General features: G+C 39.7%; 1 protein-coding gene across 9 annotated transcripts in view; it reads left to right on the plus strand.

The window, feature by feature from the left end:
* auts2a (activator of transcription and developmental regulator AUTS2 a) overlaps positions 1 to 13491 on the plus strand; it is a 1204773-nt gene that overhangs the window by 817286 nt on the left and 373996 nt on the right. For all 9 annotated transcript variants that reach the window (XM_043718594.2, XM_043718599.2, XM_043718597.2 and 6 more), the window contains one exon: positions 1175 to 1204. In XM_043718594.2, the coding sequence (XP_043574529.2) occupies positions 1175 to 1204 (30 nt within the window). The remainder of the gene's footprint in view (positions 1 to 1174; positions 1205 to 13491) is intronic.

Consider the following 13491-nt stretch of genomic DNA (forward strand, 5'->3'; position numbering starts at 1 on the left):
GACCAAGGGGTCTGTTTCTGTGCTGTATATCTCTGACTCTATTAACTAGCAACAACATAAGCTGTGGAAAATTTAGAGTAACGAGTTAACTAAACTTTTACTCTGACAATAGCTGCTGTTTATGTGTATAAAGAGTGATGGATGACATAGTGATGTCAGATCACATTGAACCAAAATCTGAGTCTACAAGTTTCCAGAGAGATGTCTTCTTGTAGCTGTTTTTGTATGTTGTAATGTTCAGTAAAACCTATTAATGTTAATCCACCTGAATAATATTAACACAGAGAATTTCTCCCATGTGTTGTTAAGACTAAGTGGGGGCAGAGTTTTCCTTTGTCCTCTCAGCTTTCCTGTGGTCACCATTCCCCCACTGCCCTTTGGATTGTATATTGTAGTGAACTAGCTACAATAGTCAGTATTGTGAAGTCAGTCCATTCTATTTGGTTCCGGTTTTAATGGAGTTTCTCAGTTTATTTCATGAATTTGGAGCAATTGTTGCCAGAATTGATGTGAGTTGCTATTTATGGCCAGTAACTTTGCATGTTGAAGTCAAAAAGGAGCAGTTAATGTGTGGCATTTCTTCGCTGGGAAAGATTTCATGATTGCGTTCAAAATATATCTACTGGGTTTGTTATGTTTCCTTAATCTTATCAATTATATGTGCCTGATTGTGTATATTTTTAATTTTTGTGTGTAATGTGACAGAGAATATGCTTAACGTTCAAGTGATTCACACCTAAACTCTGCACATCAGGGCAAGAATGGAGTAATGAAAGCTGGTCCCCCTTGCTCACTCATGTTGCTAATATTCATTAGCTTGTGGGTGGCTTTGCATTGTGCTCGGTTGGCACTTTGGAAGTGTGTTATTCTTAAATCATTTCTGGTTAGTGTTCATTAACATTGGTATGTCTGCAACTAACCAGAGTTACAAAAACAAAATACTGCAGATCCTCGAAATCTGTATTAAAACCAGAAAGTGCTGAAGACCTGGCTGCATTTATGGAGAGAGAAACAGAATTAATGTTTTGTGTCCAATTTGACTCCTCTTCTGTCAAGTTTCATTATTCCAATTGAAGTGTAAAAGAAAGAAAAACACAATGTTTGTGAACTCTTAAACTTGTGTCAACAGTTCTTCATTTTTTTCCTAATATCTTTTTTTCCCCTTTTGTTTCAGTGTGACAGTGAAAGTGACCCAGATGAGAAGGTAAGATTATTTTTTCCTCTCAGAATCAGACAATCTATGTTGATAGTTATGTCAACCTTTCTTTTTAAAAGATTACTGTACTTACAAATCTCCACTTATAAGGAAGATAGTCATATATGGAAACCATAAGTGGATTTTGTTTTTTTTTTGTTCTTATTGTGTTTTGAGAGAAAGGATTCTAATGGCTGATTTAATGAAATTATAGCACATTGCCAGCATTTGGGCTTGGATTATTGTGCAAGTTCAGTGATAGAAAACACAATTTTCAGAATTGATAGTTTGTTATGTGGTAGTGTCAATAGAGAAATGGTTTGTGGTAGGTTCACTGTCAGCTGATCTGTGGTGGGAATGTAGCAGCATTAATGAGCTGATCCACACAACACACGAGATTCACTAATGGTGAGGTTCCATCTGGCTTGGCTTATTTTACCTATGCCACTGTCAATGACAAAGAAATAAAATAAAAGTCACTTTAAACATAAGTAAATCAATGAGGTTGGGGATTATAACTTGGGATAGTGTTTGCAAAAATAATCATAATTATCATTTGAAACCAAGCAAGGTGAAAATTGCTTATACTTATCACATTGCTTTCAATTAATTTGGATCGGAAATGTTTGGGGATTGTGAAATTCTGTTCATTTAATAATAATTGCATTTTCTGCAGCTATCTAAATGAGTTTGGGGATTAGGTGCTGAATTGATTTTCAACTGTGTACGGCTGTAGGCCTAGATATACTGAGATTATCCCCACCTTGTATGCTTTATTTGTTTCCCTAGTGAACACACTGATGGCCAGCATGTGTTTGCCTAATAAGAGTGTCCAATTATATAGCGGCATTCTTTTCTGTTATCATGCTGTGTGTTTTTACATTAAAACCTCTTGACTTTTCCTGTTCTATCATTATATTTGAGAAAATAAGCTGTGTTAAACTTTGTCTGAATGCCATTATTCACTTAATTTTGAATGAAAAGCTTTTGGATTATGGACAACAAGTTATCTTTTCTCCCATAATAAGGTGACTTACTGATGAACCTACCTTTGAGAGAGCTCTGTTTAAAATGGACTTAACTTTTCCATTTTGCCCATTCAGAAGTAATTTCTGGCATTCTTAGTGCTCGAGAACTTATTTACAACTATTTTAAGAATTGTTCTGGTTCCAAGGATTACACAGGTTTGAATGCATGAGCTTTGATGTTCCCTGAATGTTTCAGTTCTCACAACAATAGTGGTACTTCATTCAAGGAACAGTTTGACAGCCCAAATGTTGAATTGCAGTATGACTTGCACTGAGAAATTCAGACATAGTCATGTTAAAAATGTGGAGACATGTAATGATCACATGTCGTCATGTAGCGCCATGTGGTAATAAATTCAACAGATAATAGGGTAATGGTGGACAGTGCATCAAAGGAAGGATAATGGTGAATTAAAATTATGTTAAAATTACAAACCAATATACCATGCCTGCATTGCAAGCACCGAAGTACGTAAAAATTACGTCATTTAAGTGCTTCATTGAGGATTTGAACCATGTAAGTCATTAAGTCCAATTGAGTATAATGCTGCTGGAGATCTCAGTCCATCAGCCGCTGGTGGTTCTGTGCAGACCCTGCACTGCTGAAGTGACACCTGCACATGAAGTTATTTTCAGGCAAAGTTGTTATTCATTTTTCATTTCTCATTGCGTTATGAGAAACCTGAAGAGCTCATTCCTGAATTGCAAGGTAGCCAAGGAATTAATGAGTCACTTAACTGCATGTTCACTGTGTTGCTGGTAAAACTTTGATCTGAAGTTGAAGCTAATTGCATAGAGCACTGTGGATGACTCTTGAAGCCTGAGCTAATCCTACTTTTCTGAGGATGAATTTTGTAATATGCTATCCTGGGTCAACGTGGGATCGAAACTGATATTTTATCATAACTCCAAATAGCTCAATGAATAAAAGTGTAACAGTAAAGTATACAGACCAGCTGTTTGGTTCTCAGTTTGAGCTAAATTTTCTGATTGTTGCTGCCTTAACAGTAGAAACACCACTGACAACCCATACTGCAAGGAAAATTCAGTCTGAATTCCCATTCCTAATTACCATTTATTATTCCTGCAGGAAAATGCTGTCATTGAATAAAACCATTCGGCTCCATCGTGATGACCCTCACTGCTAATTAGTTTGCTGGCACTCAGTCTCATAGCTTACACATGAATGACCATTTAGGTGAGATACAATGGTTACCCAGTACCCATGGGGGCATGCCCAAGCCTTAGTCACTAGTTCCACCAGAGGGATTTAAGAATATAAGATTTATCTGGAGTGGCAGACACTGACTTAAATACTTACAGGGGGAGCCCTCCATGTAAAAGTGCAGGGTAATTAAAAATGTTCTGAAATCAAAAGTTTCTAACCCATATGAGTGAAGATCAGAAGGATTTTGGTTTTACTGTAGAAGTTTGCTTCAATATAGTGAAGCAATGGTTCACTACCTTTGCTGCCAAAGCTGGGCAGAGGTAATGTTTATGTTTCTGTTCATTAGGCTGTTTGTAACAACAGATCTCAAAAATGAATATGAGTAAATGGATTTCAATATTGAATTGAATTGAATTTATTGTCAGGTATACCGAGGCACAGTGAAAAGCTTTGTCTTGCAAGCAATACAGGCAGATCACAGAGTTAAGTAGCATAGATAAGTAAATAATACGTAAACAGCGGCAAAAACAAAAACACAGGTACAGGCGAATGTTAAGGGCTTGTGAGTCGATTCAGTATTCTAACAACAGTAGGGTAGAAACTGCTACGAAATCGGCTGGTGTGCGTGTTCAGGCTTCTGTACCTTCTCCCTGATGGTAGAGGTTGTAGAAAAACATTGCCAGAGTGGGATGGATCTTTGAGAATGCTGGCGGCCTCTTCTTGACAGCGCAGACACAATTGGCCACCTTCGACACTGTGACAGTCCTGTGACCTTCAACCAGACAGGGAAAAAGCTGTATAATTGTAATAAAGTTGGGTTAACAAAACATGATGGAAGTATTCATTGTAGGGAGTGCCGACTTCAGTTGTTTGATAATGAACTTACCAGGAATCTGTGTAACGCTCTGTAAATTGGCAAGGAATGTATGGAATACAGAATCTGCCATGGAAGCATTTTAGCATGAATGACCACAATTCAGAGTGATATAGCATGGACTGTCCAGGAATGTGTAAATTTACATGCGGGCTCACCAGGGATTAGGCATTGGCTGGATGGGATATATAGTGGAGTAGTACACAGTCTATGTGATGCAACATATTCTGCAAGGAGTGTGCTGGATAGAGTGTGGACTTGACAGGAATAAGAGCATAAGAATGAGCAGAACATTGTGGGTTGCCTGGAATCTGTGCTTAGAGGGTGGGCTGGCAAAGAACAAGCAGAATCCAGCTGGGATGGTGTGTAATCTATGGAAGCTGTCAGCTGAGAATCAATATAATGCAGCAAGAGTGGAAAGTAATATGTAAAACACACAGGGACGCCAGGAACCTGTCGAATTTAACAAGGGCTGAACAGAGAAATGGAGAATGCAACAGTACTAGCAAGCTATCTACAAAGTACACCAGGATATGTTGGAGACCCTAATTAATTTGTTGGCATATGGGTTGATAACATTGTATGAAGTAGATTTTTATGAACTGTGATCACAATACAGAGCTTCATTGACCTGGAGGAAGTTTTGGAAATATAGGCCCGGACGCTCAGTGCAGACCTTCCGATTAAAGTTACCAATCTTACAGAAATTTCTGGGAATCTCCAGGAGTTAAATTTGAATCTCTCTGGATGATGCTGTAAATACCTATGAAAGAGAAAATAAAAATCAGTGAAGTATTTAAAGCAATTCCCTTTTCTCATTCTCCTTGAATGCTTTGTTTTGGTAACAGGCAAAAGACTTTCTGATTAGGTGGGGCAGTTAGAGGTCAGAATACATGCTATCAGAGTTGGCAGGACTACATGATAATGTCGTTAATTGTAATGAATAGGGAATCCCGAAAGGTCCACTGACACTGGAAGCATGAATCTATAAAATTGATTCTTATGTATTCAAAGATGCTGCTGCAGAACTTTCCTAAGACCAGCTGCCTATAGCCACTTTATGTTTTGAAAAAGGAGAAACCATGAGTGGATACATTGTGGCCACCTATCCCTCATAGTCTGTACATGGTCGCTTGTCAGCAATCACAGAAAATGCTCAGTGCAGTCCTCCGCTGTCTACAGGGACAACTGTGCTTTGTATATACCCCAGTCAAAGCAAGTCATTCGGATGTAAAACAAAGAATTGTGGATGCTGGAGATCAGAATTTACTGGAGTAATTCAGCAGGTCTGGCAGCATCTGTGCAGACAAAGCAGACTTTATCTTTTGAGTCCAGTAACCCTTCTTCGGAGCTTGTCATCTGGTTCTAACTCAAAAAAAGCCAATCAGCTACTTGTTGCCAGCCGAATTTCACTTTGTATATACAACCGCCCTCTTCCCACCCACCCACCCTACCCCTGGTCATGTCAGATGGTGTGTAACCAGTATTCTCAAAGCAACAATATAAATCCCACTTATGATGAGTTTCAGTAACTTCCTTTTAAAAGGTACAATAATCTTTGCATTTTAAAACTATCCTTTTCCCATTCCAGATCCCAATCAAAAATGCAGATATATTTAAAAAGATACAATGATGGAAAAAAGCAAATAATCAGATATGCAAATGCTTACATCAAACATATTCAGTAGAAAGCCAGCATTTCAAACTTGACATTCACTTGCCTGCATTAGTGTAAATTCAAATTATCTGCACTCTGGTGAGGTTACCAATGTGCTGTCTTGATTTCCCTGGTTCCTGATTGCTCAACTTGGGTCCTTACCCTAACTTGCTACATGTCTTGCTATCACATCACACTAGGATCAAGCACTTCTGTATTCTTTGGAGCATCTAGTGTATTAATAATATTGTGACTGGCCACAGTGTTCAGCAGAGCGTAGTCCCTCGAATGCAGCACCAGGTAGGAGTCAAATGGGGGAAGCAGAAAGAAATGACCTCCCTGAATTTGGAGTAGCAGTGAGTAAAATCTCATTGTAACCATGGAGTGAGGAGATAAGTAACTTTGAGAGAGGGTGCCGTGAACTATAAAGCAAGTATGATTCAATGTGTTTGAAGAAGAGAAATGGAGAGTGTTTCCATGTCATGGAAATTAGACATCAGTATAGTAAACTGCAGGCATCTGATAGCCCACCGTGTTTTTTCTAGAAATGAAGGAAAATTTGTACAGGTCCAGGAGAAACTGACAAGCCCATGCCCTGCTACAGTTCCAGGAAATACTCTGGCATTTCAGGACTAATGTCAACTGGTCACATTTTGAAGGATGCGCTTGCTTTTTGGTACCAATTGATTAATGTCTGCTTGTTTCCAATGTTTCCTGCCTCTTTCCTTTTGTCTGTCAAGGTTTTGATGCGGCTTGAAGTGCAGGAACATCATTTTGGATTGAAAATTAAATGTTTGATGCTTTGTCAGTTCTGTTTACCCAGCGGTACCACTGAGAAGTCACATCTTTAATCTTAAGATAGATTTTAAACAGTTTCTAATAAATATTGGTGCAAAGACTAGTGTACAAACACACAAACACTGGTGTACACTTCTGCGAACACACAGGGCTGGATTTTTGAGGAAGAGATTAGTAATGGGAGTCTGGAATCTTTTCCACCATCCTGGAGGAGCCTGTTCCCTCCATTTCTGTTACTGGGAGGCAGACATGGACTAGAGGCAAGCTTGTCATTTCCGGAGGTGGGGGACAGCGGTAGGTAACTGAGATAACTTGATGCAAGGTTAGCCAGTGTGAAAGACCATTCACTAGAACATGAGAACACTGTGGCCAGTCACAAGTTGCTAGATTGTCTCATCCTTACTCCTCCTTGTCCCCCATATCACTCCTGCTCCCCAATATCCCCTGTGGCTTCAACATATCTTCTGCACCCCATCGCTGTCTGTCATGCATCTTCCATGCCCACTATGTATAGAGCCAAAGACACATATGCCAAGCTTTTCAAATGTCCCTGAAACTGACACAAGAAGTGCATTTGAAAATATTCTTAATATTACATAAACAAACATGCAAGCAATGAAAAAAATCTTCCAAGCAAATAAGTTTTTATAAGGCAATGAAGCAAATCGAATACTTGCCTGCAACTGTCAATTTTGGCTACAGGGCTGAGTGCATTATTCATTGCTGAGGCTCAACCATTCATTCATAATGAGGCCATCTGACAACTGTATTACCAGAGGCATACTAAACAGATGGCCAGACATCCCCTTTTCCAGATGAAAATGTCATTGCCTGCTTTTGTTGATTGATATCTTTATTACCTAGCAATAATCTGATTCTACTTTGAAGAGGTTTTGCAATACTGTGTGTGTAGTTACACAAGATTAACAAGGATGTGGGCTACAATTAGTTGTCAATAATATGAAGAATGATAGAAGATAATAGGAGCAATGTATTTCAAATGGAATATTGAATTGCTTTAACTTTGCTTCCTGACTTGGGACGCAGACTCCCCCCATCGTCTTTGATATATTTGAGGAGCCATGAACTATGTCTATGAACAAAATTGCAAGGAAGGGAAATGCTAATTCCTGAAGTTGAGCTTGCAAGGCAGTCTGACAAAAAAAGACCTATTCCTGTGCTGGCAAACGTTGCCGGAATCAGGTATGGGGATGGGAATCCAGAATTGGGCCTCATTCACATCCCAATTCCACAAAAGGACTGGCCGTACGCTCACCCTCCTTTATATTGAGCAACTGTGGTCTCCAAAACCAGCAATTGTTTTTGTTCTTTTTTTAAATTATGCCCAGACTTCCCTGCAGCAGCTGGATGAAATAATTGGCAGTTTTTTACAGAATGGATTTACATGTGACATATAAAACTACTTGTCACTGTAGACACTTTTTGGAGGTAAATGAAGAACTTAGATCTGATTTAAGCAGGTTCAGACTTCCTTAGTGTTTGTACTGAGTTTATTTGTACCTGTGATGAAACTTGCACCAGTAATGCAAGCTGTTCAAGTTTGACATGTTCCATAACAGGGCATAAGATACACAATAGCCTTTTCTAAATTCCAACTTTATGAGCCCCTCTGTGGTGATTAAATATGGAACACTATTTTAGGCCATGAAGTATTGAATGTAGTCTGAAAGTATCTTGGAGATCATATAGATAATCTGAAATTCATGTCAACAGACAGCTGCTTGACAAATTCACTATAGCATTGTCAACTGTTAATTTGTTCCTTTGGATCACATTTTTCTCTATTTTGCTAGCGGGCACTTCACTAACTTGAAAATAAAACACTTTAGTCAAAACGTGTGGGGCTGGAAAAGCATGGCTGGTCAGGCAGCATCCGAGGAGCAAGAGAGTCGATGTTTTGAACATAAGCTCACCATTAGGAATGGTGATGAAGAGCTTATGCTCGAAACATCGACTCTTCTGCTCCTTGTATGCTGCCTGACTGGCAGTGCTTTTCCAGATTCTGATCTCCAGCATCTGCAATCCTCACTTTCTCCCACTTTACTCAGTAAATGCCTGCTGTTTTAAGCTCAGGCTGATGTATTATTAAAATGAGCTGCTTATGATGTAATTGTTGCAAAAAAATGCCATTTGTGGCCATTTGGAATTGTGGAATGAAGTTAATCTAGGCTTTTGCACAAAACACAGACGCATGGTGATTTAGCGGTTTGGATCACAAATTGGCTCACTGAAAGAAGACAGAGGGTGGTGATGGGAAATATTCATCTCCTGGAGTTCAGTTACTAATGAGGTACTGCAAGGATCTGTTTTGGGGGCCCTGTTGTTTGTCATTGATATAAATGACCTGGATGAGGGCCGAGAAGGATGGGTTAGTAAATTTGTGGATGACACTAAAGTCGGTAGAGTTGTGGATAGTGACGAAGGATGTTGTAGGTTACAGAGAGACATAGATAACCTGCAGAGCTGGGCTGAGAGGTGGCAAATGGAATCTAATGCGGAAAAGTGTGATTCACTTTGGAAGGAGTAACAGGAACGCAGAGTACTGGGCTAATGGTAAGATTCTTGGTCGTGTAGATGAGCAGAGAGATCTTGGTGTCCAGGTACATAGATCCTTGAAAGTTGCCACCCAGGTTGATAGGGTTATTTAGAAGCAAACGGTGTGTTAGCTTTTATTGGTAGAGGGATTGAGTTTCGGAACTATGAGGTCATGTTGCAGCTGTATAAAACTCTGGTGCAATCACGTTTGGAGTATTGCATACAGTTCTGATTGCAGGAAGGATGTGGAAGCTTCGGAAAGGGTTCAGAAGAGATTTTCGAGGATGTTATCTAGTATGGAGGGAAGGTCTTATGGGGAAAGGCTGAGGAACTTGAGGTTGTTTTCATTAGAGAGAAGAAGGTTGAGAGACGACTTAATTGAGACATGTAGGATAATCAGAGGGTTAGATAGGTTGGACAGTGACAGCCTTTTTCCTCAGATGGTGATGGCTAGCATGAGGGGACATTACTTTAAATTGAGTGGTGATAGATATAGAACAGATGTCAGAGGTAGTTTCTTTACTTAGAGGGTAGTAGGGGCATGGAATGCACTGCCTGCTACAGTGGTAGATTTGCCAACTTTAAGGGCATTAAAATGGTCAATGGGTAGGCATATGGACAAGAATGGAATAGTGTAGGTTAGATCGGCTTCAGATTGGTTCCACAGGTCGGCGCAACATTGAGGGCTGGAAATGTGTTGCTGGAAAAGCGCAGCAGGTCAGGCAGCATTCAAGGAGCAGGAGAATCGACGTTTTGGGCATGAGCCCTTCTTCAGGAATGGTTCTCCTGCTCCTTTGATACTGCCTGACCTGCGCTTTTCCAGCAACACATTTTCAGCTCTGATCTCCAGCATCTGCAGTCCTCACTTTCTTCCAGCAACATTGAGGGCCTAAGGGCCTGTACTGCGCTGTAATATTCTATGTTTTAAATTTAACACAATGAGCACAGCCTGCTCTGAAAGTGTCATTGATTCTCTAGACATTGCATTCGTAAATGTCTTTGCAGCAGTTTATCTTTCAATTTACTAATTTCTTTCTTCTTGTAGCAAAGCTGTGGTTGAGATCAAAGTTCCCTCTAAGTGGCATGGCCACACACGAAAGCAACAGTTTACAGGATCTGTGGGGTGCTGAACCATTGATTTATTGGGTCACACAGCATGGATACAGACCCCTTGGTCCAACCAATCCATGCTGACCATGTTCCCAAAGTAAACTAGTCCCATTTGCGTGGAATTAGCCTATATGCCTCCACATGTTTTCCATTCATGATCTTATCCAAATATATTTTAAACCTTGTAACTGTATCTGCATCCACCAATTCCTCTGGCTGTTCATTCTACACGCTAACCACTTTTTATGTAAAAAGAAAGTTGTCCCCATGTCCTTTTCAAATCTTTTTCCTCTCACCTTAAAAATATGGCCCCTAAGTTTGAGCTCTACCACCCGAGGGAAAAGACTCTTGTCATTCACCTTACCTCGGCCTCTCATAATTTTATAAACTTCAATAAGGTCACTTCTGGTTCCAGGTCGCTGTCCTGAGCAGACCTAAGAAATGCACACAGTGGCAGCAAAAATTAGAGGGACTGCAGGCTGAGACAGTGCATTTAAGCATATACAAGGATGCCGTAAATGAAAAGCAATTTCCTGCCATTTCCTCTCGACACGAATTGGATTTAGTGACAGTGGAGTGGATGGTGAGGTTTTGGTGAAACTGTAGCAGGCTGTTGTTTTGTTGACAATAGAGAGAGATGCTGTTACCGTTGAGCTGCAGTGGGGTTTAGATTAAAGTGAAGAGGGTTGGGGGTTTTAATGACAGTAGTGGTGTTGTAACAATAATGGAAGAGTTTGGAAAATTACCATAAAAAGTTGTGTTTTCAGAAGTCTATTGGTCTGCCTGTTTGCCTTCCTTCTCTTTCATTGTTTGAATAACTTCAGTGCTTGGCAAAGAGCAGCAATTCTCATCTTTTCATAGAATCATAGAAACCGTATGAATGAAGCAGTCCACTTGGTTCCTTTTGTTTGCACTGGCAGTAGCTCTTCAATTGCAGCTATCACATTTAACCGCAGAAATGACCTGCCTGATTTGTTTTCTTCACAAACACTTATCTCCTTAGCTGTTGTCATGATCTCTGCCTTAATAACCACTTTCAGTTAAAGCTTTTCCATGCTCTTAATTCCTTTCTGTGTGAAGATATCTTTTCCTCCCAGTGTTTGTCCCAAAACTGTCTCCCTTTATTACCGATTGCTTCTACTGTTGGGGTAATCTTGCACTGTTTCCACTTGCAGAACATTTCAGAATTTTTCCAAGTACGAAGTAGATCCTTCTAAATCACCATTGTTCTTTTTGTTAACATTATAGAGTATAATGTTAAATGTGTATGAGGGTTGCAGTGATAGTGGAGGCCACAGCAGTCACTACTGAATGATATCATGCTGATAGGTATTGTACTCTGGTGGTGCTTATACCAGATGGTTCTTCTTAGATCTGTCACAGAATGATATGGGGAAGGCTTAAAGTCACGTACTCATTGAAGAAGGATGGAGAGGAAACAAAAGGACATTGGGATTATAGCTCACAATGCTTTTCCACATCTGCTAGCGTATGTTGTTGTTTGCAGATGGCTGTGATATTTTTCTGTATAAATGCGGTGAATACCACAAAAAGCTTTTTGTTATCCCGATAAAGAGTGTCAATGGGACCCACAGCGATGGGCTCTGCTGCAGCAAAGCTAGACCAGAAGTGCTTTTATATTTGCGTTTAAAGAGCTAGGGCAATTGTCTCCAACTGGGTAGATTTCGGTAGTTCTCTCTACTGGGCAGGCAGACGGAGTTGTTGATGATGACAAAAAGAAATTTAAGAAAGTGAATATGAAACCAATTTTCAGTGAACTCGGTTGAGAATAAAATTCTCCAAAACAAGCCAAATAAACCTGTCGTGGATCTACTGGAGAAGATAACTGCATATGGCAGTGGGCTGCTGTTTTATGAATCATATAAAAGTGCATACCTGAAAGGGGAATATGCTTCCTTCCTTGGCTGACACCTCATAGTAACACTTTACATCTGCTGTTGCACTTGTATGATGAGTGCTACCTATTGCTGTACATCCCATTCGCAACCATGAGAAAACAGTGCCCAATCAGAGGTAAACAAACAGTTCTCATGGTACAAAATTTAAAGATAAAGAAATAAACAAAGGGAATCTATGGTTCAAATAAATGTCAAATAGTTGTGTACTTTTTAAGATATTACAAGAGAAAAGGAATGAATTTAATGTAGTCAAAGCTCCTTGAGGTCTAAGTACAGTGACAATATAAAACCGAAAGCATTTTTCTGCTGTGAGTTATATTGTTTTTACTTTGTTGGGGTCCTCAAACAATGTGGCAGATCGACCCCCCCGGGTTCTAACATGAAACATTTTATGGAAGAAGATATTGCTGCCTGGTAGTTTGTCTAGTGAGACTCTTTGATTGTTTCACAGATATCCAGCAAGGCAACCCTCCCCTCCCCACTAATGTCTTTTGGTGTATTTTACAAAGTGCTTAGTCACTCTAAAGGCATCAAATCCATTGCTGGGAGCTTCAGCAGTTGATCAGTTTACTGGTATTGTCATTATCAGATGAAATTTGTGTGTTTTTCTTTTCCTTTTCAGCACCTCCATGTTATATTTTAGTGACTCATGAACAAGGACACTGAAGTCCCTTTGGATGCCTACATTTTCCAACCTTTCACCATCTAAGAAATACTCTGCCTTTATTATGTTCTGTCAACCAAGGTGAATAACCTCACACTTATTTACAATACTTTCCATCTGCCATGTTGTAGTCTGTTCACTTAGTCTGTTTAAGTTGTCTCGAAGCCTTTTCTTCTCAATTTATGTTCCCGCCCAGTTTGGTTTCATCAGTAAATTTGGAAATTTTACAATCTGTGCCCATATTCAAGTCACTGACGTAGATTGTGAACAACTGTGGACCTAGCACAACCCATCAGTACTCTACTCGTAGCAGCCTGCCATCCCAAGAAATATGTAATTATTCCTATTCTCTGTATTTTATCTATTAACCAATTCTCAATCCATAATAGTATTTTACCCCCAATCCTATTATTCACGCTCAAGCCAGTTAAGTTTTCAATTACTATCTCTTTACTAACATTCTTTCTTCAGTTGCTCTGCTGAAGTCCCTTGATTGCTTTGTATTTAAAGAGAGTTTGTGTC

The sequence above is a fragment of the Chiloscyllium plagiosum genome, unplaced genomic scaffold (assembly GCF_037043375.1).
Source record: "Chiloscyllium plagiosum isolate Xiang-an unplaced genomic scaffold, Cpla_swu_hap1 HiC_scaffold_31, whole genome shotgun sequence".
Classification (NCBI taxonomy): domain Eukaryota; kingdom Metazoa; phylum Chordata; class Chondrichthyes; order Orectolobiformes; family Hemiscylliidae; genus Chiloscyllium; species Chiloscyllium plagiosum.